General features: G+C 38.9%; 1 protein-coding gene across 12 annotated transcripts in view; it reads right to left on the bottom strand.

Annotated features, from left to right (window-relative positions):
* EYA1 (EYA transcriptional coactivator and phosphatase 1) overlaps positions 1-23,822 on the bottom strand; it is a 353,650-nt gene that overhangs the window by 13,209 nt on the left and 316,619 nt on the right. For all 12 annotated transcript variants that reach the window (XM_032869202.1, XM_032869209.1, XM_032869210.1 and 9 more), the window contains 5 exons: positions 14,044-14,102; positions 13,771-13,931; positions 12,660-12,774; positions 12,412-12,533; positions 7,459-7,559 (listed from right to left, as the gene is read on the bottom strand). In XM_032869202.1, coding sequence (XP_032725093.1) covers positions 7,459-7,559; positions 12,412-12,533; positions 12,660-12,774; positions 13,771-13,931; positions 14,044-14,102 — 558 coding nt within the window. The remainder of the gene's footprint in view (positions 1-7,458; positions 7,560-12,411; positions 12,534-12,659; positions 12,775-13,770; positions 13,932-14,043; positions 14,103-23,822) is intronic.

The following is a 23,822-nucleotide window of genomic DNA, read 5'->3' as shown; positions in this document are numbered from 1 at the left end:
TATCAAACATTTAAAGAAGAGTTAATACCTGTTCTTCTGCAAGTACTTCCAGCAATAGAGGAAGAAAAATTTCCAAATATATTCTATAGGACCAGCAAGCACTACCCTGTTACCAAAACCAGGCAAAAACACTATTTAAAAACAAAAACAAACAAAACAAAACAAAACAAAACAAAAAAAACAACTACAGACCAATATCCCTGATGAACACAAATGCAAAAATCCTCAGCAAAAATTAGCAAATCACATTCAACAATACATTAAAAGGATCTTTCACCATGATCAAGTATGATTTATTCTGTGGATGCAAGGATGCTTCAATTTCTGGAAATCAAACTGATACACCACCTTAACAAAATCAAGGATAAAAATTATCTCAATTTGCAATCTCAATAGAAGCAGAAAAAAGCATCTGACAAAATCCATCATACTTTCATGATAAAAACTCAAAAAGGTGTATTCAGAGGAATATACCTCCATATAACAAAGGCCATATATGATAAACCCATAGCAAACATCACACTATATTACGGAAGCTTTTCTTCTAAGATCAGGACCAAGACAAGATATCCTTTCTTATCTATCTTATTCAATGTAGAAAAATTAGAAATAAGAGATAAATAGACTAAAATAGAAGTCCTAGCTGCAGCAATGAGATAAGAAATAAAAGCCACCCAACTGGTAAAGAAAAAGTAAACTGTCACTATTTGCAGATGACATGATACTATATATAGGAAACCTTAAAGACCCATGCAAAAGAGTATTTGAACTCATAATGAGGTAGCAAAAAGAAATCAAGAAAACAATTTATAATTGCATCGAAAAGGATAAAATACCTAGGAGTAAACTTAAGATGATGAGTGAACGACACTTGAAAACTATAAAACATTGATGAAAGAAATTAAAGATGACACAAATGAAAAGACATTCTATGCTCATGGATTCAAAGAATCAATACTGTTAAAATTCCCATACTACCCCAAGCGATCTACAGATTCAGTGCAACCAATATTGAAATACCAATAGTATTTTTCTGCAAAACAAGAACAAATGGGGACGCCTGGGTGGCTCAGTCAGTTAAGCATCTGCCTTCAGCTCAGGTCATGATCCCAGGGTCCTGGGATCGAGTCCCACATAGGGCTCCCTGCTCAGCAGGGAGTCTGCTTCTCCCTCTCCCTCTACTCTCTCTCTCATGAACTCTCTAATAAATAAATAAAATCTTAAAAAAAAACAAACAAAAAGAACTAGAACAAAAGGTACTAAACTTTGTATGAAACCACAAAAGACCCTGACCAGCCAAAGTAATCTTGAGAAAGAAGAACAAAGCTGGAGGTATCACAGTCTTAGATTTCAAGGTATGCTATAAAACCTGTAGTAATCAAAATAATATGGTGCTGGCACAAAAACACACAGATAAATGGAACAAAATAGCCCAGAAATAAACCCATATGCATATGGTCAATTAATCTACAACATAGGAGTCAAGAATATATAATAGGGAAAAGGCAGTCTCTTCAATAAATGGTGCTAGGGAGATTGGACCATTATATGTAAAAGAATAAAACTAGACCACTTTCTTATACCGTATACAAAAATAAACTCAAAATGGATGCACAACTTGAATGTGAGACCTGAAACCATCACAGTCCTGGAAAAAAACATAGGTGGTAATATCTCTGACATGGGCTTTAGCAACATTTTGCTAGATGATGTCTCCTAAGGCAAAGGATACAAAAGCAAAAACTATTTCGACCACCCCAAAATAAAAGCTTTTAGAACCATCAACAAAATGAAAAGGGAACCACCTCTATAAGAGAAGATATTTGCAAATGACATATCTGATAAGCGGTTGCTATCCAAAATACATAAAGAATTTATATAAGCCAACACCAGAAAAACAAATAATCTGATTAAAAAGTGGGAAGAGGACCTGTATATACATTTTTCCAAAGAGGACCTACAGATGACAATTAGACACAGCAAAAGATGCTTAGCACATCACTAATCATCAGGGAAACGCAAATGAAAACCCCAATGATCTGTTACCTTATAACAATTAGAATGGCTAGTATCAAAAAGATAAGAAATAAGCGTTGGTGAGAATGTAGAGGAAAAGAAACCCTCATGCACTGTTGGTGGGAATGTAAATTGCTGCAACCACTGTGGAAAACAGTATGGAGGTTCCTTAAAAAAAAAAAAATCAAAAATACAAAATGCCATATGATCCAGTAATTCCACTACATTTACCATAGAAAACAAAAACACTAATTCAAAAAGATATCTGCATCCTTAAGTTTATTGCAGCATTATTTCCAATAGCCAGGATATGGAAGCAACCTAAGTGTCCACTGATAGCTGAATGGATAAAGAAGATGTGATGTATATATATACGAATATTAATTCAGCCACAGAAAAAGTGAGATCTTACCATTTGTGGCAACATGGACAGACCTAGAAGGCATAAGTGCAATAAGTCAGAGAAAGACAAATGCCATATGATTTCACTTATGTGTAGAATCTAAAAAACAAAACCTATAAATGAACAAACAAAAAAGCTGAAACAGCCCCATAAATTCAGAGAATATACTGGTTGAGAGAGGTGATAAGGGTGGGGGGGATGGGCAGAACAGATGAAGCACAGTGACAGGTCCTGGCTTCCAGTTATGGAATGAATAAGTCATGGTGATCAAAAGCACAGCAAGGGGATATAATCAGTGGTATTGTAATAGCGTTGTATGGTGACAGATGGTAGCTACCCTTGTAAGGAGCACAGTACAGAGCTGTGGAATAACTGTGCTATACATCCGAACCTAATGTAACAGAGTGTGTCAGCTATACTTAAAAATATACATACATACTTACAAACATACATACATACATAAAATGGACATTGATTGATGAAGCCTTTGCCATTATACAGAATAATGGATGCCTGTCACGTTCTCCCTGGTATTCACCAGCAACCTATTTCAAGTAAGTTTAGTTTGGTTGAGGAGTTCTAAAACAAGGCCACTTTTACCCAAGAATCGAAAATTGCTACTGGTATGCAGAAGACGATTTTTTACATTTTGACATTTAAAAAATTCTATATATGCCTATTGTTGTCATGCAAAGGATGTTGTATTAGGGAAACATGGAATCCTATGCTAAAAAAGAAAGCCTGGCAGATCTGGACAACAGAAGACCCAGGTCAGAGAAAGTTATCCATATGGCTCGTCTCACATTCTCTGCAGTCTTTCTAGGAACAAAGAGGTGCTTGCTGAAAACTCTTTCATGCAATCTTTTTGGAAGAAAGTTGTTCTTTTAAATAAACAAAGGTATTTTCAACTTTTTCTCTTTGATGGGGTATGTTTTAATGATACGAATTATAGAATTAGATAAAATTACTAAAAGCCCCAGGACTATACTGGCAAAGAGAACAAAGATGACAGAACAGACTTCAATTGACCATAACAAAACAGACGACTGGCAGAATACTTACTGGTTTCATTTCTGAGCTTGAAAAAAGTAACTACCTCAAGCAAAAGAACATTATTTAGAGAGATGAAAGACATCTCTACAGGGAAAAAGAAAGAATGTTCTATTAGATTTTTAAAAGGACTTAGGAAACTAGGAGAGACAAGCTAAATGGTTAAAATTGACTTAGAAAAACTGCAAAATGTTTTGATTTTGCAAAGCATTTTAGCGCTCAAACTTGCAGAACTTGACTGGTTCACTATTTTATTTAATAATCGAAAATGCTCACAAACGGTATTAGAATCAATGATTTATTTTTTACAATTTTAATGATGAATGTAAACTTAGGAGGAAGAGAACACTTAAATAGTTCTATCTGCCTCCCAAAAGGAAAGAAGCAAATATTGTACACTTTATTCTAATAATTTTTTTAAAAAGCATGAAATTCTTTTTTTAAAATCAAATAATATTTAGGATATGTAAATCAAGTTTATAATTTAAAGGAACTGTGTGCTTCATCTCATGGATATAATTAGCCTCAAATCCTAGTTTGGCTACTTCTAAGTTATGTGGTCTTGGCCAAATTATTCACCTTTCTGCTTCTTGGTTTTCTCATACATAAAGTGGGTCGAAGAACTCATTCCTCATAGAATTACGATAAGGATTTAATGAGATAATGGATAGGAAGGGCCTAAAAGAGAGTGTGGAATATAATTAAGGGATTTATCATTGTAATAATTCTTCTTTCTCACCATTATGATTATTAATCTTTTGACAGCATGGATAACCATCTCTTAATTTATTTCTTTAGCTTAAATTTTTATATAGTTTTTAAAATGGGATATTGCTAAGTAGTATTCTTTTCCCCCTAAATTAAGCATTTTCCCTAAGTTAAATATTCTCTTATTTCTCTGCGGAAGACAACTTAGACTCTTCTATTGTGAATTATTAGTTTCCTGTTGTTTAACTCTTGCACAGAATACTGCTATTTAAATACTAGCTGACCTAACAAGGTTAGACAGAATATAAGAAAGGAATGGTCACTTTGTCATTGTGGATGATAGAATGAGGACATCTGAATTTTTTGTGAGATTATCAGGAATCTGAACTTTCTGAAAAATCTGTACGTTGTATACACACACATAAACAGTCTTATAACTCCTGCTCACATTTTTGTCAGAGTCCCCACATGGGTAAGACTCAAGGTGCAAAGAGTTTGTAACATATACTACTGGATCCTTACAACATATACTCATCCAACAACATCAATCCAGAGAGCTGAAGCTAAGAATACTCATTCCAGTCAAAAAATTCACCATTCTGCCAAGAGAACAAATACTCTTAGCCCCATTACCACTTCCAGTTCTTTTTTTTTTTTTTTTAAATATTTTTATTTATTTATTTGACAGAGAGGGATCACAAGTAGACAGAGAGGCAGGCAGAGAGAGAGAGAGGGAAGCAGGCTCCCTGCTGAGCAGAGAGCCCGATGCGGGACTCGATCCCAGGACCCTGAGATTATGACCTGAGCCGAAGGCAGCGGCTTAACCCACTGAGCCACCCAGGTGCCCTACCACTTCCAGTTCTAATATTAAACCAAGAATTCCTTTACTTTTTCCATGTTATGTTCACCCCTGACGAACATCTAAGAAACCTGCTTCTCTGAAAGGTTTAGGAAGTGACTTACCCATAGCAAGAAGCCTTGCTAGGGCCCAAAGGATTCCTGGCATAATAAGTCATCACTTTTATAAGCATCCTTCTGCCTACCACAAGCTGGAAAGCTGTATTTTGGCAACCTTCTCCTGAAGATCAACTTTTTGGTGACTACTAGAGGGAGGATGACCAGCCGAGCGGGCAGAGTCACATCTTTGCCCCTGGGCTGTGGGGGCATAAGATGTGGCTCTTCATTTCTAGGCTGTTCAAAGCGTGCACATCTATCCCACTAGCCAGTAGGGGATCCTGTCTAGGAAAGGCATGGAGGATTCCAGAGGCTTTTCCCAGGAAGAAGACTTGAGTCTGGATTCCCGTTAAACATCCTCTTTAACTAACCGGGGCTGAGTTTTAGGTATTCTAATTTAGTCTGGGAAAAATTTCACTTTATGGAAATAGCCCAAAGGGCTGACAGATGTACCTAAAGATCATGGTGGTTGCTCCCTGGTAAAGATGGAATGTCAGAACTCGGGGTTGTATGTAGCAAATGCAGCTTTGCATCAACCTCTATTGGATCTGAAGTGTGTGTTGGTTTCCGACCACACCGATCCCACTTGGGGAAGCATGTAATCCTGGGCACATTGTGTATCAATGGGTATAAGTGACATATTATTTATAAAATTAGGGTCTGTTTCTCTGCTTTTATTAGAATTCAGAGACCCTGAAGGTGAATTAAATCATCTTTAGGCTCTCTAAGAAGGCTGGCCACATCTCGTGCTGAATGCTGAGTCTATGTTCTGGTAACTTTATGGGCCACTTCTGTTATATACTAGAATACTCCAGAAGAGCTGAATTGTTGCGTCCTTCATGGAAATCTGCAGTGGTTTCTGTGAGTCAGTGTGTGGGGAAAGGAAGGGAAAATAATTCTATTGGGTAACCTTATAAAATACTTAATGCTCTTCAATTTAAAAGATATTTAGAGAGTATGACTGTGCTAAGATTTAGGGAGTAGTAAAAAAAAACAAAACAAAACAACAAAACAAAACAAAACTGAAAACAAAGTCTCAAATGACAAACTAAGCAAAATAAGATTCCTACCTCTTGAGCTTAACTTTTACTGCTGAAACAGGCATATCCACAAATAATTAATAACAGTTTTAACACTTATTGTACACTTTATAAGTACCAGGCTCTGTTATGTGTTTTACATCTTAAACAAATGTAATTCTTAAAATAGCCCAATGAGCTAGATGTTGTTATTACTGCTATTTATAGATAAGGAAAGAGAAAGAGGAGGGATCCATAGCTTGTAGCTTGTTCAAAGTCACAACTGGTAAGCAGTGGAGCTATAATTCAAACCTGGGCTGCCTGCTCAAACAGTCAAGCTATTTACAACTTCTCCAATTAAAGTGTGAGTGAGTACTGTAATTAAGCTCTTATAAACAAGGGAAATAGAAGAGGTGGCATAGGCATTGGATTTTGAAAAATAAGTAAGACACTGACAGTAGGGTATTAGGGAAAAGACATTCTAAGCAGAGGTGACAGCTGGGAGGGGTTGCTGGGCATGGCTGGAGAGACTGCAATGCCAAGTGCTGGGGTGAGAAAGATGGTCCAGGTAGGCTGTATCTATCTAGACCGTGAAGATCCTGAGTGGTTCCAGAGGGAAGAAATGTGGTCCCTTTCTCCTCCCCTCCTTTGAGATGCAATAAAATATGCTAATGAGCAAGCTTTTGCTGAGGGAAATGGCAGAAGGACACTTGCAGGGACGCAGAAGAAAGAAAGGGTGTTTGATGGGCATACTGGGAGTCAAGGGACTCACCGTTGGCTCTGCCCCCTGCTTCTTTTCCAAGTCTCCCAAGGGAGGCGAGAGGTTGACCTTGTGATACAAAGAAGGCACTCTACTCTACCGCGGCAAACAGTTTGGCAAACCAGCTCTAACCAACTGGTAGAGTCTTTCTGAGGTGATATTTAGAAGGTTCTTAGGCTGAATTCAGGCTCAGGTAGGTTTTAATCACTTGGCAATGTCTGCCATGGGGCAGAATAGGACATGCTCACATGAGCACAGCAAATGTGTTATCTCTCTTCTGGATGATGGCTCCATCATGAGACCTTCCTTTCTACTCAAAAGTCTACGTTCTGTGAAGACCAGCCATCCACGACCTTTGAGTTTGCACACGGTACTCTTAAAAAAGACCATATTTGTTTAATTGTACTCTTTCCTTTTTCATTGCTTACAGTTCTGAACACATTTCTGATTTGTTTCAGAGAAATGGAACTTGTTTAAATGATCTAGCAACGAGCATTCTGAAGACAAAAAATTAAATGGTACGAGATGCACTATCAAGGAACACTGACCTTTTTTGCTCCTTGTTCTTCTTCCACACCATCTCCTATAACGACGTACACCACTTTTCTTCCAAACCTTTGAATTATCCTCTCAAAACAGCTTTCCTTTCCTAATACATAAAAATAAATTATGAAAGTGTAAAGTTTGGGTAACTCAGTGTTATAGCGCTTGAACTTTTTATACAAAATACTTCCTTTACGCTTCTGATTCAACTCTATCCTACTTGTACAAACTGGAAAAGAGTGCTTATAGATGTCATTTGGGTAGAATGTGGAACAAGGTAAATTACAAAATGTAAATTATCCATGTGGTGACTTGTCCCTTGGAAATTGTCAATTTTACTTTTTAAAGATTATATTTTTATTTATTTTTGCGAGGGAGAGAGAGAGAGCATGTGTATGTGAGCATGAGCAGGGGGGTTGGGGGGTAGGGGGGCAGAGGGATAAGCAGGCTTCCTGCTGAGCAGAGAGTCTGATTTGGGTCTCCATCCCAGGACCCTGGGATCATGACCTGAGCTGAAGGCAGATGCTTAACTAACTGAGCCACCGAGAAATTGTCAATTTTAATATTCTTTTCCCAAGGGCTCATTTATTAAAAAGTAGGATCTAGTCGATCATAGTATAGCATTTGGGAAAAAAATAATGTTTTGCAGCTGTACTTTTTTTTCCTACCAGCTGAGACTTAATGAAGGCATGCAATTCTGGTAACCTCTCTGAACTTTATTTAAAAAATGTTTCACGATATACCAAACTCTGAAAATAATATCTGATCCCAAGTCTATTGGGAAGGATGAAAGAAACTGACTGGTTTTGTTATAGCAGGAGAAAGCAAACAGTGGAATCCCTTTATTCGTTTGTTTTCCAGTTGGGAGTCTATCTGAATGAAAGACCACCCGCCCCCAGCCCCCGCCAAACCTAATGTGTTTACTTGGAATCTTCTGGTAAAACTGTTTCTGAAATAAATGTCAGGTAATTTGGGGCACTCCAGAAAGATCACACCTGCCCTACTCAGGCATCTAATGTCCAACAAAGCACCTTCCTAGAGGAAAAACGGGATAAAGGTAACAGAATACCTTTATCTAATCTTTCCCAAGTCAAGACTTGGTTTGGGCTCTCTGGGGGCCCATCCCTACAGTTACCACAGCCACTGTTGCTCCTTTAGAGAAGAAACTGCTGTTCCAAGTCCTGGGCTGCCAACAGGACCATTTTAATGGACAATGGGATAGTTTATAGTTTTCAAATGTAAATGACTGAGCAGGCCGCATCTCTTTCAAATAAGGATCAGATATACTCACGAACAAATTGCTTGTTTGCTTAAACAAATGTCTGCTTTATATTTGTATTTTGCACTAAAATCTCTGGTTTGCATCTGACAGAATGAAATCTGGCCAGCCTTATTCAAAGGATATAATTTCAATGCTTCTTTAGTTGCCCACTAAACTGTGAAATATTAAATCACTTTAAGAAACAAATACAAAGGGTAGTTTCCACTGTAAAAATATACAATAAAAAATTCAGATGTCATGAAAGTTTTTTCCTCCTTAGAGGGAAATGTTTATGTGTTTTTGCCAAGTTTCCCTTTCATGGGAAAAGGAAGGTAAACTCAATGTTATTTAAAGGTGAGGCTGTGGTGGACAAAAAAATTTCTCACCTATATCCTATCTTCTATAGGCTTCACTGTAAAGTCTGGGTCACATAGATTCTTCCATAATAAAGACTGAGAAACTGAAGCTGACTTTTAGAAGCTAATGAGAGATCCTACATGAAATTTTCATTTTGATGAATCCATTTTATCTGGAAGAACATCATAGCCTTGCTAAAAACGAGATACCAGTTATCTCTTTCAATTACTGCCACTTGCCTAATAGGAAAGTTCCTGGGTTTTCTGCATCGACTCCCAAATTATATCTCATTTGATGGTAAAATTTTCAATCTGTACTTTTCTTCTTATTATTTTTTATTTTTTGAGAGCAAGAGAGTACATGCCTGAGGTGGGGAGGGGCCAAAGGAGAAGAAGAGGGAAAGAGAGAATCTTAAACAGACTCCATGCCTGGCCCAGAGCCCAATATGGGGCTTGATCCTGGGACACTGGGATCATGACCTGTGCCAAAGTCGAGTCGGACACTTAACTGATTGAGCCACCACCAAGGTGACCCATTTACTTTTCTTATTAAAAATACCATAGAAAAGTGGTTCTACCTCTGGTTTTGAGGTAATTTCTACCACCTTTTTTAATCCTCATTTTTAATTCTGTATTGATAAAAATTAAAGTTCAGTATCATAAAATACCCATTAACAATACCTATTATACACTTAATTGTTATAATTTTCTATTATCCTAATATTTTCAAATTATTTAAATTTTTTGGGATTAAAGTTCAATGCTCATGACATGTAATACACTACTTGTTCTTTCCTTCTGGGGAGTTAAGCACTATCCCTTCCATTCTATAAACTTTTTTGGAAATTGTTCTTTCATGTGCTGATAAATGTTTACCATGGACTCCTGTTTATAAAACACAATATGATTCCTCTTTATTGTTATGGATAACATAAATATCTCACTTAATGTAAACACTTATTTTTACAGACTTGAGAACATATAAAATCTGGTTATATTGGGCTACCAGGAATTCTATTTGGAACATTCTTTTCTCTTAGTCTCTTTTCTTTTTAAAAAATGTTATTTATTTGAGAGAGAGAGAGAGAGAGAGAGAGGTGTCGGGGAGGATCAGAGGGAGAAGCTGACTCCCATTCAGCAGGACTCTATCCCAAGACTCTAGGATCATGACCTGAGCCAAAAAAAAAGGCAAATGCTCAACTGACTGAGCCACCCAGGTGTCCCATTCCTTTCTAAATATTTTCTAGCATTCTGTTCTTAGTGCTTCTCAGGAGGCATCAGTCATTCTCCAACTCCAGCTATTCCAACTTGACAGGGCTATGTGAATGTCAGAGGGTCTTCACACTCAACATCGATAAAATCTAACTCTTATCTTTCCCATGACACCTGATTTTCCCCACCAGTTAAATGTGGAAGTACTGACCCAGTATTTAAGAAAAACCTCTGTCAATCTTCTTCAGAATAAACAACCATTTGCTCATCCATTTTATTGAACAGACATTTACTGAGCACCTAGTATGTGCTGGGCACTATAGCCACAATGACGAGCAACACAGACAGAATCAGTTATCAAGGATATTATAGTCTGATAGGAAAGTCAGACTATGAACAAATAATTATAAAAGTAGTTCTTTAGCAAATATTTAGTAAATGCTTTTAAAAAATAGTATTGAAAGTATACAAGTGTAGTTAGATGGAGACTAGAATTCTATTTTTGCCCTTTTTTCTTTACACAGAATTGAGCAGCCAGAAACAATCTTCTTCCCACCTACTAGGATCCTCATCCCCCTTCCCCAGGACTCACTAAAATAATATCTCATTAGGATGATAAACAAGGCCACATACGTCTAGACCTAAGTCTCTACCTTTCCAGCTTCAGCTTCGATGACCCAGGATGTCTTTCAGTCCTTCAGCAGGGAACATGTTTTAATGTCTCTGTCCCTTTGCTCTCACTAGCCCATCTGCCTATTAACTCTTATGTATACCTCTATACCCAGCTCAAATGCCATTTCTTCCTTTTAGTGTTCACTTTATGCTTTCTGCCTCCTCCTGGGTGGGAAGGAATGTTTCCTCGTTCAAGAGCACATTCTAGGGGCACCTGGGTAGCTCAGTGGGTTAAGCCTCTGCCTTCGGCTCAGGTCATGATCCCAGGGTCCTGGGATGGAGCCCCGCATCGGGCTCTCTGCTCAGCGGGGAGCCTGCTTCCCTTTCTCTCTCTCTGCCTGCCTCTCTGCCTGCTTGTGATCTCTCTCTGTCAAATAAATAAATAAGAATCTTAAAAAAAAAAAAAAAAAAAAAAGAAAAAGCACATTCAGGCATTCAGTGGTAGAGAGCTCCCTAGGTTACAGAAAGGAGTCTGGACCCTGGAATCAGACCTAGCTTGACCCTTACCTTTACCAGCTGTTAACGTGGACAGTTAAGTCTCTGAGATTTAGTGTCCTCATTTGTAAAATGGAAAGGTTATGAAGATTGCTTTTAGTATGTAAAATGCTTAGTATAGTTCTGGACATCTGCTAAATATGTGATAACTGCTCATTTACATACTTATTTGTCATATTATAGTTATTTAGATGTCTGCTTCTCCTGCTAGATGGTGAATCAGATTTCACACCAGTCATCTTTCTCCAACTATGATTACTTCTTTCAAACACTTAATTTTTTTTGGTATCCCTATAACAAAAATGAGAACTTGATTGTTTATACACGTTGAATTAAAATAAAGCAAAAAAAAAAAAAAAGATGGTTCCAGTGATAATAATTTAAAGGAAGCTTTTAGAATTGTTTCATTTATACTTTGTAAATCTCCATATTACTATTTGTTTTAGCTTATTAGATATTTTTGGTGATGTTATCTAAAACACAAATAAGGTAATAATCCAGAACTGATGCTCAAGTGACAGTGGCTAAAGTGCATAGTGTTTTTGTTTTTTTTTTAAAGATTTTATTTATTTATTTGAGAGAGAGAAAACATGAGAGGGGAGATGTTGGAGGGAAAAGCAGACTCCCTGCAGAGCAGGGAGCCCAATGTGGTACTCAGTCCTGGGACTCCAGGGTCATGACCTCAGCCGAAGGCAGTTGCTTAACCAACAGAGCCACTCAGGCGCCCTAAAATGCATAGGTCTTAACGTTAACCAGTAGAGTAATATTTTTTTAATTAAGCTGCATGGCTTATGATTTATATTTCTTTTGATGTCCAAACCCAATTCCAACAACAAAATTAGATTGTCCCTCTAGTTTTCTGACACCTAGTATAATGAAAATGTCCCATTTTCCTTTACACATTCACTTCTACTTGCCCGAAGAGAAAGAGACAGGTATAAAACAAAACGAAAGCAGCTCACCTATTTTTGTTGCACTGTAAATATTTTCTATTGGAAATACAATCCCTAATCCATATAACAGGACTTTCGCCAACGCTGGGATAAGTTGAGTAGTTGTGACTAAAATATTCACACAATTCGTCCTGTGAGAACCGAAAAGAAGAAAAAAAAAAAGAAAACTGATGAAAAATGAATCTCCAAAATGAACAAATATGAGCAAAGGCTGTTTTCCAGCTAAAGCATCATGGAGGGACTTGGGGACAGCCTACCGGGAGTGAATGAGCGTGAGTGCTTTCAGGGCCAGTGTCAACCAAGAGTCCGTCAGGGCTTCAATCTCGGCCCTCAGCTGTAGCCAGGCTTCCCTCTTGGCTGGACCAAGCAGGCCTGTGGATTTAAAAGCACATGAATTCCTTCGTTACCAGTGTGTCTGGTCAACTTTATAAATAATAAACATTTAATACTACTCCTGATATCATCCTCAAGCTTTATAGCATATCAGATAATTTTTCACATATTAGCATCCATTTGACAAATATTTATTTAGTACTGTAGGAAACATCAGTTGATTTTGCATTCCTTGCATCCTGGTTATAGAAATCATCTCCTCTTTTTGAGGGGCCTGCTCCCACCATTCCTCAATCCTGAAGCCTGGATAGAGCCAACCCTACCCTCTGGCTCCCAGGGCAGGTGTATGATCGCAGCTTGGCCAGAGCGAGTCAGTCTTGGAACTTTTCCTGAATCTACTGGGAAAGGTATTTTTCTACCCCGCCAAGGTGCTAAACTCTCAGAATATAAACTTGGATCTGTCAATGGTTGGGCACCTATACCACCTTACGGGAGGGACTGATCCAGAATAACTCCCATGCAAAGGAAAGCCTAGGCAGGAGATTCTGGATGTCGTCTTTTTAAGCATGTGGATTTAGGCATGCTGGAAACCAAGACACCCCCAAACTTTTCATTATTAAGTCAACATATTCCCTTGTAAGCTAAAGCTATTTTGAAACACAGTTGAATGAGCTTTACAGTCCATCTCAAGTGTTTTAGCCAAAGGTGGTTAATCCCACATCTCCTTGGAAGGACAAATGAGTATCAGAAAGGTCAAGAAACTGACTCTAGGTCCCACACACTACAAAGTAATGGAGCCAGGACTAGATTAGGCTAGCCAGGGTGGCTGGTTCAAGTTCAATATTCCATGTCACTAAATCACAACCGAATAATCACGGGTCAGATGAAACCATTCTAAAAAAGCTATGACATTAAAACAAAAACAAAAACAAAAAACAAAAAACAAAACCATGATGTGTAAGTGTGTGTGGTACTTGGAGAATTTTTCCTCGACTATCTCAATAACCTGGTAAGATACTGGGGGTAGTTACTTGCCTCCAACATTATTTTTGTAGGTATTGTAGATCTCTTTTACCCGTCTGTAGCGAAAAGCCAATTTTCTCATCCAGTCTACGCCACCTCGCACACCGGTTGCCAAACATAAATTAGCACTGGTGGCTGCAGCAGGAAAGCCATCTGTTCCAAAGTTATATGTGCTATTTAGATGCAAGAAAAGCCCAATGTTAACCAAACAGAAAGTTCATCTTCATTAGCTGAGCCATTAAACTATAAATTGGAGAAAATCACTTCACATTTCAACATGCTCACCTTAGGTCTTGCCCATTATCATCTGAAGACACATCATCTATATGAACTTGGTCACATTCCTAAAATGCAATTAAAATGAGACAGGTTCATTCTCGAGGAGCATCTTCTTTTTTTGTTAGTTTTTTTTTTTTTTTGAACAATCACACACAACTGTTTAACAACCCCCCCCAACTTTAATTGGACTATTTTTCCACAATGTCAATCAGTAGGGGTCAGTCTTGTGAAGTGATATTTTTACCTACTCCAGTCCCTCTTTTAACATAAAAAATGAGCAATGTCATTAAGGATTACTGTTATTCAGCTTCAGAGAACACATTTTTGTGTTCAGAAAGGAAAGTGATTAAAAACAATTAGCATATGTGTTCCATAAACCTCAGGTACCTGAAGACATCATGCTGCTCAAAGCGGATTCAGTCAGTGCCCAGGCATAACTGAAACCAGACATTTCAGTAAATGTAACATGCTAGAAAAATTAAACCTGATGCTAACTGCCAATGAAATTATGACCTCTGATTGCTGTTGAGCCACACACCAACAGAGCCTGAGGCCAGTGGGCTGAGGAGCCCAGACGAAAAAATCTGTTACTAGTTTGCCATTGATTTGAGAGATGTGAGTTTTATTCTTTGTGTGTGTGTGTGTATGGGTGTAGGAGGAAGAAAGCATGGGAGGCTTCAAAACCCAAATAAAAACAATCAAACCATGGAGTGTTTTTTACTTTTTTTTCTTTAACTGTTTCACTATTATATATTCCTTTTAAGTGTTGGATTTATGGATTTATTATAGAATGAGGTTGTGGGAACAGACCTGATTTTTAAATCCCCAAACCACGTGTAAACTGTTCGGAAGAGGAAGCTCTGATTTTGGAATACAGCTCTGTGAGACTGAGCTGATGATTATGCACCTGTTTGCATATGAGCACCCCAATATCCCACCGCAATATCCCCAGCCCCGAGCACAGCTGTGTAAGGAGCAGACAGGTAAACATTTGTTGAACGAATGACAGCATACTAATCTGGAGACACACAACTAGGTCTCCTACCGATAGACAAGGCACCCACACCTGGTGTGCTTTAATATTTCAGTCATGATTCTCTGCAGACAGGCTCCGAACACCCCAGAGCCCTTCATTGTACTTATTTTTGTTAAAAGTTTGAGTTTAAAAATATTATTAAAAAATTTCCATGTATGTACCCTGTATTTTAAAAGTTTCTCTTGACTAAAGTGCTGGTTGTATTTCCTTTATAATTTTGTAAAATCTAGTCTATTTGTCTAGTGGTCAACATACAATTTGTAAAAGAGACAACAGACATAAAGCACCACAGTAATACAAGGTGTATTTTTATGTTGCGGGTTCCTTCTGAACAAATTTTTTTCTCTCCACGGATTTGTGAGGAAGGGAGCAAGAGATAGAAGGGGAAAGAAACTCAAACCAGCTGTTGCTTAACAGAATTAAAATCATGACCCCCCAACCTCTTCTCTAAAGCATCTACTTTCCAGGCAACCGCCTCCCAGCAAGCAGCAAGTTCCAAGGAGGAAAAGACTTTGACCTTGTAACCCTCCCCTACTCTCCTGAGGTCCATAACCTCAGATAAGAAAGAGGAAAAGCCAGTCTAGGAGGCCGCACATGTGGGCTATGAATTTAACGTTTTAAAAAATAGGTCATTCCTGGAAAACATGTTAGAGGACTTCTCAGAGTTATTAATTTAATCATACTTCAGAAGATGAATGATAGCTGTGTTTCCTCAACAAGGTACTTATCCCGGGTTTAAAGAGTGACTAAATCATGAGTGTAGACATTTCTGCCACTTATCTAGTCAGAAATACATTTTTCATGTTGTTGGTAAACAACTCTTTTGGGAGGCCTGGTGAGTGTACAAAACAGATGAGAAAACCAAGACAAACCAAAAAAAGTGTACTGCAAATCACCACCCCCAAACAAAGACAAAAACAAAAACAGAAAAACTCAAAAAGCCGGAGCGCCGCCGTGGAAATTTTCTCTCTTTGGGGAGAAATAGGAGGTGGAAAGTGAGGAAGTCCAAGAGGAAAAGCTATGTTAAAAAAGGGTTTAATTCGATGAATCACACCAAAGCTGACTTACAAGTTACTCAGTTAACTCTAGGGGTGGGGAGAATTCCTTGAGAAGGCAGGGTGTTAAGAGGCTTTTCTTAAATGAATGCAGTTGTAAATCTCCATGACTAACAGAGAAGCCAGTTATCTTCCAGTGCTGTTAATGACTCCATTGTTGCTATTGTCCTCTCACATCCTGTATTTGTTTTCTCCCAGAGCTTTATCCAAGTCTTTTTGTTCCCAGGGCTGAGGCCCTCCTTTGAAGGACGTTCAGGATCTTGGTTAGCTCTAATTGAGTGTCAACAACTTCGAGCTTCTACCTGCAGACCCCACTCACTTCTCAGAGATCTGATCAACTCTGGTGTGTTGGCAACAAAGAAATCGTCATTCTTCATCAGGAGAGGTGTTTTGTAGAATGATTTTCAGGAAAATAGATGCAACCATTGGGAGCATTTTTTAAAGGGCCTAATTAGCACCCCAGGAATAGAAAGTTTAGAAACCATGAAAATGTCCAAGTACAATATATTTTCAGAACTGTGTCATTTAATGACAGAAAACTATTATGCTGCACAAACTTTGGGTAGGTAAGATACATACTAAAGGTCTATTCACTAAGTCTTGGTGTGAGCTTCTACATCTTGGTAAAACTGTCTCAGGAAATAGGTTTTATTTTGATGAGAAACTATATTACTATTTTGATGTTTGCCTATTAACATTTTTAATTCCTCAAAGAACAGAGAATATGAAAATACAGAAGTATCTCGATACATGTGGAATGTGTAAACCTTTCTAAGAAGTGCATCTATTCTCAAATTAGAAACTGCAGTTCCCCGCATCCTGATGTCTGAAATTCTCCATCCACTGGGATGAGTCTCTCTTTCCCCACTTTTCTTCGGAAACTATCTTTCGCTTGTCCTCTTAAGAGCCTAATTTTAGGTTTTCATGTTTGCTTTCCGGACTTTGTTGTTTTAGTGTCTAAATCTGTTTTAAACTCAGAAAATCAGATAATTGAAGGAGGGGAGCAGGCGTTCTGGACTCACTGAAACAACGTGGCAAAATTTAAAGCCCCCGGATGAATCTATAGACATAGAAAACACGAATGAAAGCTTCCCATATTTCTAGGCATCAAGACATAGTCCTAAAAACCCTATTTTGCTGCTTAATAAACAGAGTTTAGAACATGTAGAATGCCATGGGAAAAGGAAGTTTTTCTTCCAAAAAGACTGAATATGTTGAAGATGTATTTTTGAAATAAACCACCAAAAAGTCCACGACAGGGTTTTTAAGGCATTGAAGTCATTACTGAGGCCAAATCTTTGGCTAGCATTCCCATGTCTCAGGTCCACCACGGCCAGGTCAGCCAGTCTAGCAGGTTTCACGCATTAATATGCCCTGTTGAGATTGGAGATGCCCCAGGTAGCCCTGCTGTGTCTGGGGATCTGGCTGGGGTCCTCATCTGGGGAGGAAGTACTACTTCTCAGGACACCTGGTAGAGTCCACACTCAACACACAACTGAGCTGGCTAATGGGTGCCTTAGCTTAGAAAAGTAGTCATTTATTCATTCACGTGTCCTCTTATTTATTAAGGGGCTACTATGTTCTGGAGCTAATGATGCAACATTTAACAGACAAAAACCCTTACCATCTAGGTAACATTCTAGTCGGGCCAAACAAGAAAATACGCAAAATGGTAATAGGTTAGATGCTGATAACTGCTAAGGTGAAAAAACAGAGCAGGCAAGGGAATGATGCAACGCTGTGTGAGGTCTGGGGAATGGCTCTGCAGTCCAAGGATCGAGCAGGTTCAAGGGTCCCGAGGCAGGAGAACCCTGTGGGCTGGAGGATGAAGCAGGAAGGAGGCACTAGGAGAAGATCAGCCCTCAGTTGGGAAGAGTTATAAGGGCTCGCAAGTGACCGCAGGGCGCTAGTTTAGGGAGTAGCATCCAGTTTCCAGCCCCTGCCCTCAAGGCACATACAGTTTAGTCAGAAAGAGAAGTTAATTAACTCCACGTGAGATAAATTACAATGGGAGTAGATGCTCCCAACTGCCTTGAGGAGCATTTAAAGGAACATCCTCCTGCTGAATGGCTGAATTCTATTTAGTCTAAAAGAGCTTCCAGGTCTGAAAAACTTCAATTGTGTTTTGCTAGATTGGGGAGGGACAGCACCGCCCACCGTTTATCCTCGGTGCTTTTGTGATGAAAGCAATCAAGAGATCAACAGCAGACTCAGACTGGAGATGGTTCACAGTCTGTGAAGCTGTGGTAACCGAAACAAAACATAGCTTTTTGATCCCAGACTGAGGACGCCAGACCGCGACTTATGGTGGTGGTGAGGAGGGGGTGGGGGAAGGTGGCAGTTGTTGGGCAAGCCGTCCTTCTCTCTAGGAAATAGCCCAGACTTCTTTCACAGACATGCAGGGAACTCTATGGAGTTAGCAAGCAGGTCCCCTTCCCTTACAGGCTGGTTTTTGTTACCCTCTCAGTAACAGATTTGAAATTTGCTACGGCAGCTGGCAAGGGATCAAGAGGCGGGAAAAAGAGTTATTTTTTGATAATGGCTTTTCAAAGGGAGGTCAAAATCAGCAACACTTTTGCATACAGAGCTCTGTATCAAGTCAGTGATGGAGAAATATATAATTAACATTTTTATTTCATCATTTTGCATATACACTCACATACACAAATTCTCAGAAAGAGTCAGGGCCAGTGCTAGACCAAGTTGTGATTATCCTTCACGAGGAGAATTTTACAATTAATTACCAAATTTAGATTACTGCTAAAGCAACTGGAGGTTGGCCTCTCCCTTTTCGGAAATCCTAAAGCACCAGGGATATAACAGCTATTGATGGCACTTGATTAAATGTCCTATTTTGACACTTGGTATCCCTTGAAGAGTATATTCCTCCCTCCCCAAAGGGGTGGCAAACTACTTAATAAGTCATTTCTTACACTTCTGTGGAGATCTTGTGGAGGCAGGCACACAGTTTCTCTCCCTCACAGACATTCCTCCTTCTTGTTGAGCTGAATTAGGGTCACCAATTTATGGTCAAAGTGGATTAGTATGTAATGGTATAACCCATTTCACAGATACAAAACATGAAGACTCAGGAAAGTTAAATAAGTTAAAGTGCCAAGACACTTTGCCTTTGACCCCTAACTCATGGTCTCTTCCTTCACCCATTTCACATGATGTCCATAGCTGCCGCCATCTAGATCCTTTGTGGCTTGTGAGTCGTTTGGAGCCCAGGAGACTTCAGGTACAAAACATATCCTCCCCTTTGCCTGCCCCCCACCTGCTGTGCCCAGTGTCTGTCACCACAGCCCTCTCTCCCAGCCTTGAGCTCAGATGGGAGTCCTCCATCCATCTCGCAGTGTGCCCTCCAATTCCTGGCCCTTCAGAGGGAAATCATCCTGGAAGGAGAGCCACTGTGGTCACCGGGACTTTGCCAGGGGTGGAGGGTACAGAGCACGACTATGGGTGGTAAGAGCATAGGTGTTAGAATGACTTTGACATAGCACGTCCTAAGGAGGAGTCTGGAGGCCCAGGAAGAAGGATCTGGCCAGGCAGATGGCAACAATCAGAGGCGCAGTGTTGAGCCCACAGGTGCAAGACCTGTGTAGAACCTCTGTTCCACATGACAGGATTCTATGATCATCTCACCGATAAACACCACAAACCAAATGACCAGAGTTTTACCTTTGCCCGTCTTCCCTTTAGGTTCCAAGGCCTGTGCTTTGCAGAGGAGTAAAATAAATAAAATTAACCAGCTTTAGTTACTACTGGGCCTCCGCTAGTAGACATCTAAGCGCTTATGGGCTGGATCTCAAATGCTCACATGGATGGCTGGGGAAAATTGCCAACACATGGAGCAGCTGAATACCAGCCCTGGTGTTGGGAGTATGAAGAAAGCCACATGGGGTACGATCTCATAGCCAGGCGGCAAAGGCACATTCCCTCTCAGAACTCTGGCTGCACTGTTATTCTGCCTTTTTGGTTCTTTCTGTCATTATTTTTGGCACTGCAACTCAAGCTGACCTTTTTCTGATCCATCATCATCTCTGGCCTTCCAGGGCTGGGCCACAGACATGTTCTTTTGGACCAAGCCCCAGGAATAACTTCGATTTTGTATGGGGGCTCATATGCAAAATATTAAGTTATGGCAGAATTTTTCTGCAAATATTTATTCTGCTTTGATACCGTAGTGGTTGTACTTTTCCTCCAAGCCTTTCACTTGTGCCATAATTATGTAAAAAAAAAAAACCCCATACCATTCAAGTTAGTTTAGGAAAATTAATAAAAAGAATTAAGACAGTTACAATGGGGCTTATTATCTATGCCAAGCAGTGATGTAATCGCCAGCCTGTTCAGGAACTATACCTCTGAACATGACACTAGAAACATAAACTCCAAGTATACCTAAAGTCTTTGAAGAAACAGAGAATCAAAGAAGACTTTGAGGTAGACTGCGTGTTATGAAAGAGAACAATATAAAAATGTTACAAACACATCTTTGGAGAAGTTGAGTTACACAAGCCCAAATTCTGCCGACCGGGGCTCCATTTGCTCCATTTTCCAAATTTACCATGAGGAAACAAACACCATACCACCAACTAATTGTTTCAATACCTTCTTTTACAAAGTAAAAATGAAAGGAAAAAGAGAGTCACTAGAGAATGAGCTATTTTCATTGTGTCTGTATATCAGCGTGCCCACGGAGACCAGCTGGAGCTAGCTGAAGCAGAGGAAATGATCGGGGGTCCTCCGTCCCCTCCTGTCATCAAGCAATTACGTCTACTGTGCCCACCTCCCCACTGAACAATATAGATACTCACTCAAAACCTTAGACATCCACAAGTGACAAAAATAAGTTTTCCTCTTATTTCCCTACACGAAAATATTTAATTATATGGAGTACATAAGTATGTCCAGTACTTTAGAGACAAACACACAAATTGTCTGAATGCTTTGACAAGTGATCAGCAGTGCTTTAAAAAGAAAAACGTTGGGCGAGGGCTGAGACAGCCCCCTTTGGGTCTACCCACATTATCCTTCCTCTCACAGAAAGTCTAAATTATACAGATGGCATTATAGGGTGACCAGTATTTGAGAGACAGAGGTATAAGGGAGTGATTTTCAGAGTGGCTTTTGGAGATAGAACTCCTGACTTCCTCTATATTTTTATAATTTCTCTGGGAAAATAAGGTTAAATGGATCATCCTAGAGATCCTCTGTTATTCAGAAGTTGAGGGGGAAGAGGTGGTCCAGAAACAAACCGACCTGATGGCAGAGATGTGAAGAATGCTGCTTCTAATTCACTGACAATTAGAATGAGTTTGTCAGTCTCTGTAGTTAAGAAATTCTGTCCATGAGTTAGTCAATTTGCAAAAGCCAGGTTTTTACTTGTACATTTCTTTCTGTAACAGGGAGACCGTCCAGTCAATGTACTATGTTTTTCTGTTTACTAATGTGGAATAATATGATTGCAATGTGTTTTCTAAGGGTGTGTCAAAGCCCTCACTGCACTTTCAAACAGACACCCTGAAGATCTTACGTGCCACTGTGCCCTTGTGTTTGCCATCGACGACTGGATGCAAGCCTGCGGCACGGCCAAATGCAAACGGAGTGTGCCATTCGCAGCCCTGCAGCCCCACGCACGGCTGGCCAGGACCCGTCACGCCTTGTGGCCCTCCCGTTTCCCTTGCTTTCCCACCGCAACACTTTCTTGCAAAAGAAAAGGGTGCATGGCTAAGGCACAGGAGTCTTTTGAAATTGGCCTCATTCTGTTTGACAATTTCGGGAAATGCAAGTTATTGAACTAGAACATACCTGGACAAACGCATCTTTAAGTTCTCTCTCTAGATTATCCACTCAGCACAGCATAGGTGTCAATGTATAGTCTAAGTCAGTATCTAAATATCTCTATTTGTTCTGAAAGGCAGAGGACACAGCCATAGCAGCCAATGGGGAAAAAAGACAGAATTTCAAATCTCAGAAATCTGTTTTTGAGATTTGGTCATAAGGTGCAACTTGCAGAGACATACGTGGCTTTTAATTCCGGTGTCTTACTTACAAAAACAGTATTTTAATATATTTAATTTTACAATATCCTGTTGAGGTTATCAGAATGAGAGAGAGATTTTACTAGTATCATGTTTACATTTGCTAGGAGACCTAGGTACTCGTATTTGAAACTCAAGATTTGAATTACAACAGCTTCAACAAAGGTTTAAGAAGACATTAGCAGTTTCAGTCTGATTCTGTTGAGAGGAATATTCGTAAAATATTTAGAGAATAAGGTCTTTACTGAAAATACCTGAAGATGGCATATTAAAGCAAAAGATAAACAGAAGCACTAAGTCATGTATTCGTACACAAAGTTATGATAACTACTTCAGATCACACATAAAAATTTACAGGAAGCTCAAGCTTACTGTTAATAAAGAAGAAAGTTTCAAAATGTTACATATTTTTGCATTAATTTCTTTTAAAATCTTACAAATAAGTTGTCATCATAATACCACTTTAGCACACTTCTCCAAGAATCCCAAAGGAATTACATGAAGACAGTTCCTTTCTAGTGAGTAAGTACAGTGTTAATAAATACATCAACTTCACTCCGCTTGGAGTTCCTTCTTTCTCACCATGAATACCTTCTTTACCCCATGATTAGATTAAATATATTTGTCTTTATTCACACTCTCAACATTAGGATGAGAAAAAGAAAGAAATGAAAATAAGTTTTTTAAAAACAAAATGGACTTACTTAAAATTGCTCAACACTAAATTAATGGGTTAATTTAATTGGTAATTTTGGCATATATTACATGTGATCTAATGATATCAGCACATCATTTCTTTCCTTTTGAAAAAGTTAAGGGAATACCTTCTATCTAAGGCCATAAAATCCATCTTTTATTGTTTAAGTTATGTTCAGTCCATTCTATACCCCTACATGGTATTATACACAAGAAGCATAAGCCCAAAGATATAGCTTCATTTATGATCCAACTACTGTAGGAAGATATGGCATTTTACAAGTTTGTGTAGGACCCTGTGAAAATGTTGCAGACTTTCAAAGACAAAATAGGGCAGTAGCATTAGTGGTTGATAATACGTCAAACTGCATTATACAATTTTATCCTAAAACTATTGTACATATTTATAATGGTACCATGTGATTTTTCATGTGTTAAAAGATTCAAGGCAGACTTAACATACAAAATATTTCAAAACTTAAAAAAAAATAGCATGTATGTAATATAAATGTCATCCTTTTGAATGGTGAGTCAGAACTACTTTTAAGAATAAGCCTTTGATTTACTGCTGAACTGATTTCTCAGTGTTCAATGGGTTTGCTCATCGTTTGGCAAACATAATTTGTCACTGGCAACAGTGTTCTGTATGACTCCTGTGGCCTTTCTTTTAGATTTATTATTCCTGCTGAGAGCATCTACTGAAGAAGAATTTTTCATACTGACACCAACTCTCATCTTGCTGTGAATAATCATATTCTCATAAAAATCATGCCTTTTACTGCAACCTTGCTGCCAGAAACATGGAAAAATATTCCAACCAGGAGCCCTTTTATCCTTTTCTGCAATCACTTTCTTACAGCCCTCACTGCCATTTGAGGAAAATGAATCCCATACCAATTTATTCACAAAGCATTTAACTGGAAGTTTTAATTTACACAGGATATTTCTGTTGTG

The sequence above is a fragment of the Lontra canadensis genome, unplaced genomic scaffold (assembly GCF_010015895.1).
Source record: "Lontra canadensis isolate GAN:19392208 unplaced genomic scaffold, GSC_riverotter_1.0 scaffold37, whole genome shotgun sequence".
Taxonomy (NCBI): domain Eukaryota; kingdom Metazoa; phylum Chordata; class Mammalia; order Carnivora; family Mustelidae; genus Lontra; species Lontra canadensis.
This window is presented reverse-complemented; position numbering and strand designations above follow the sequence as displayed.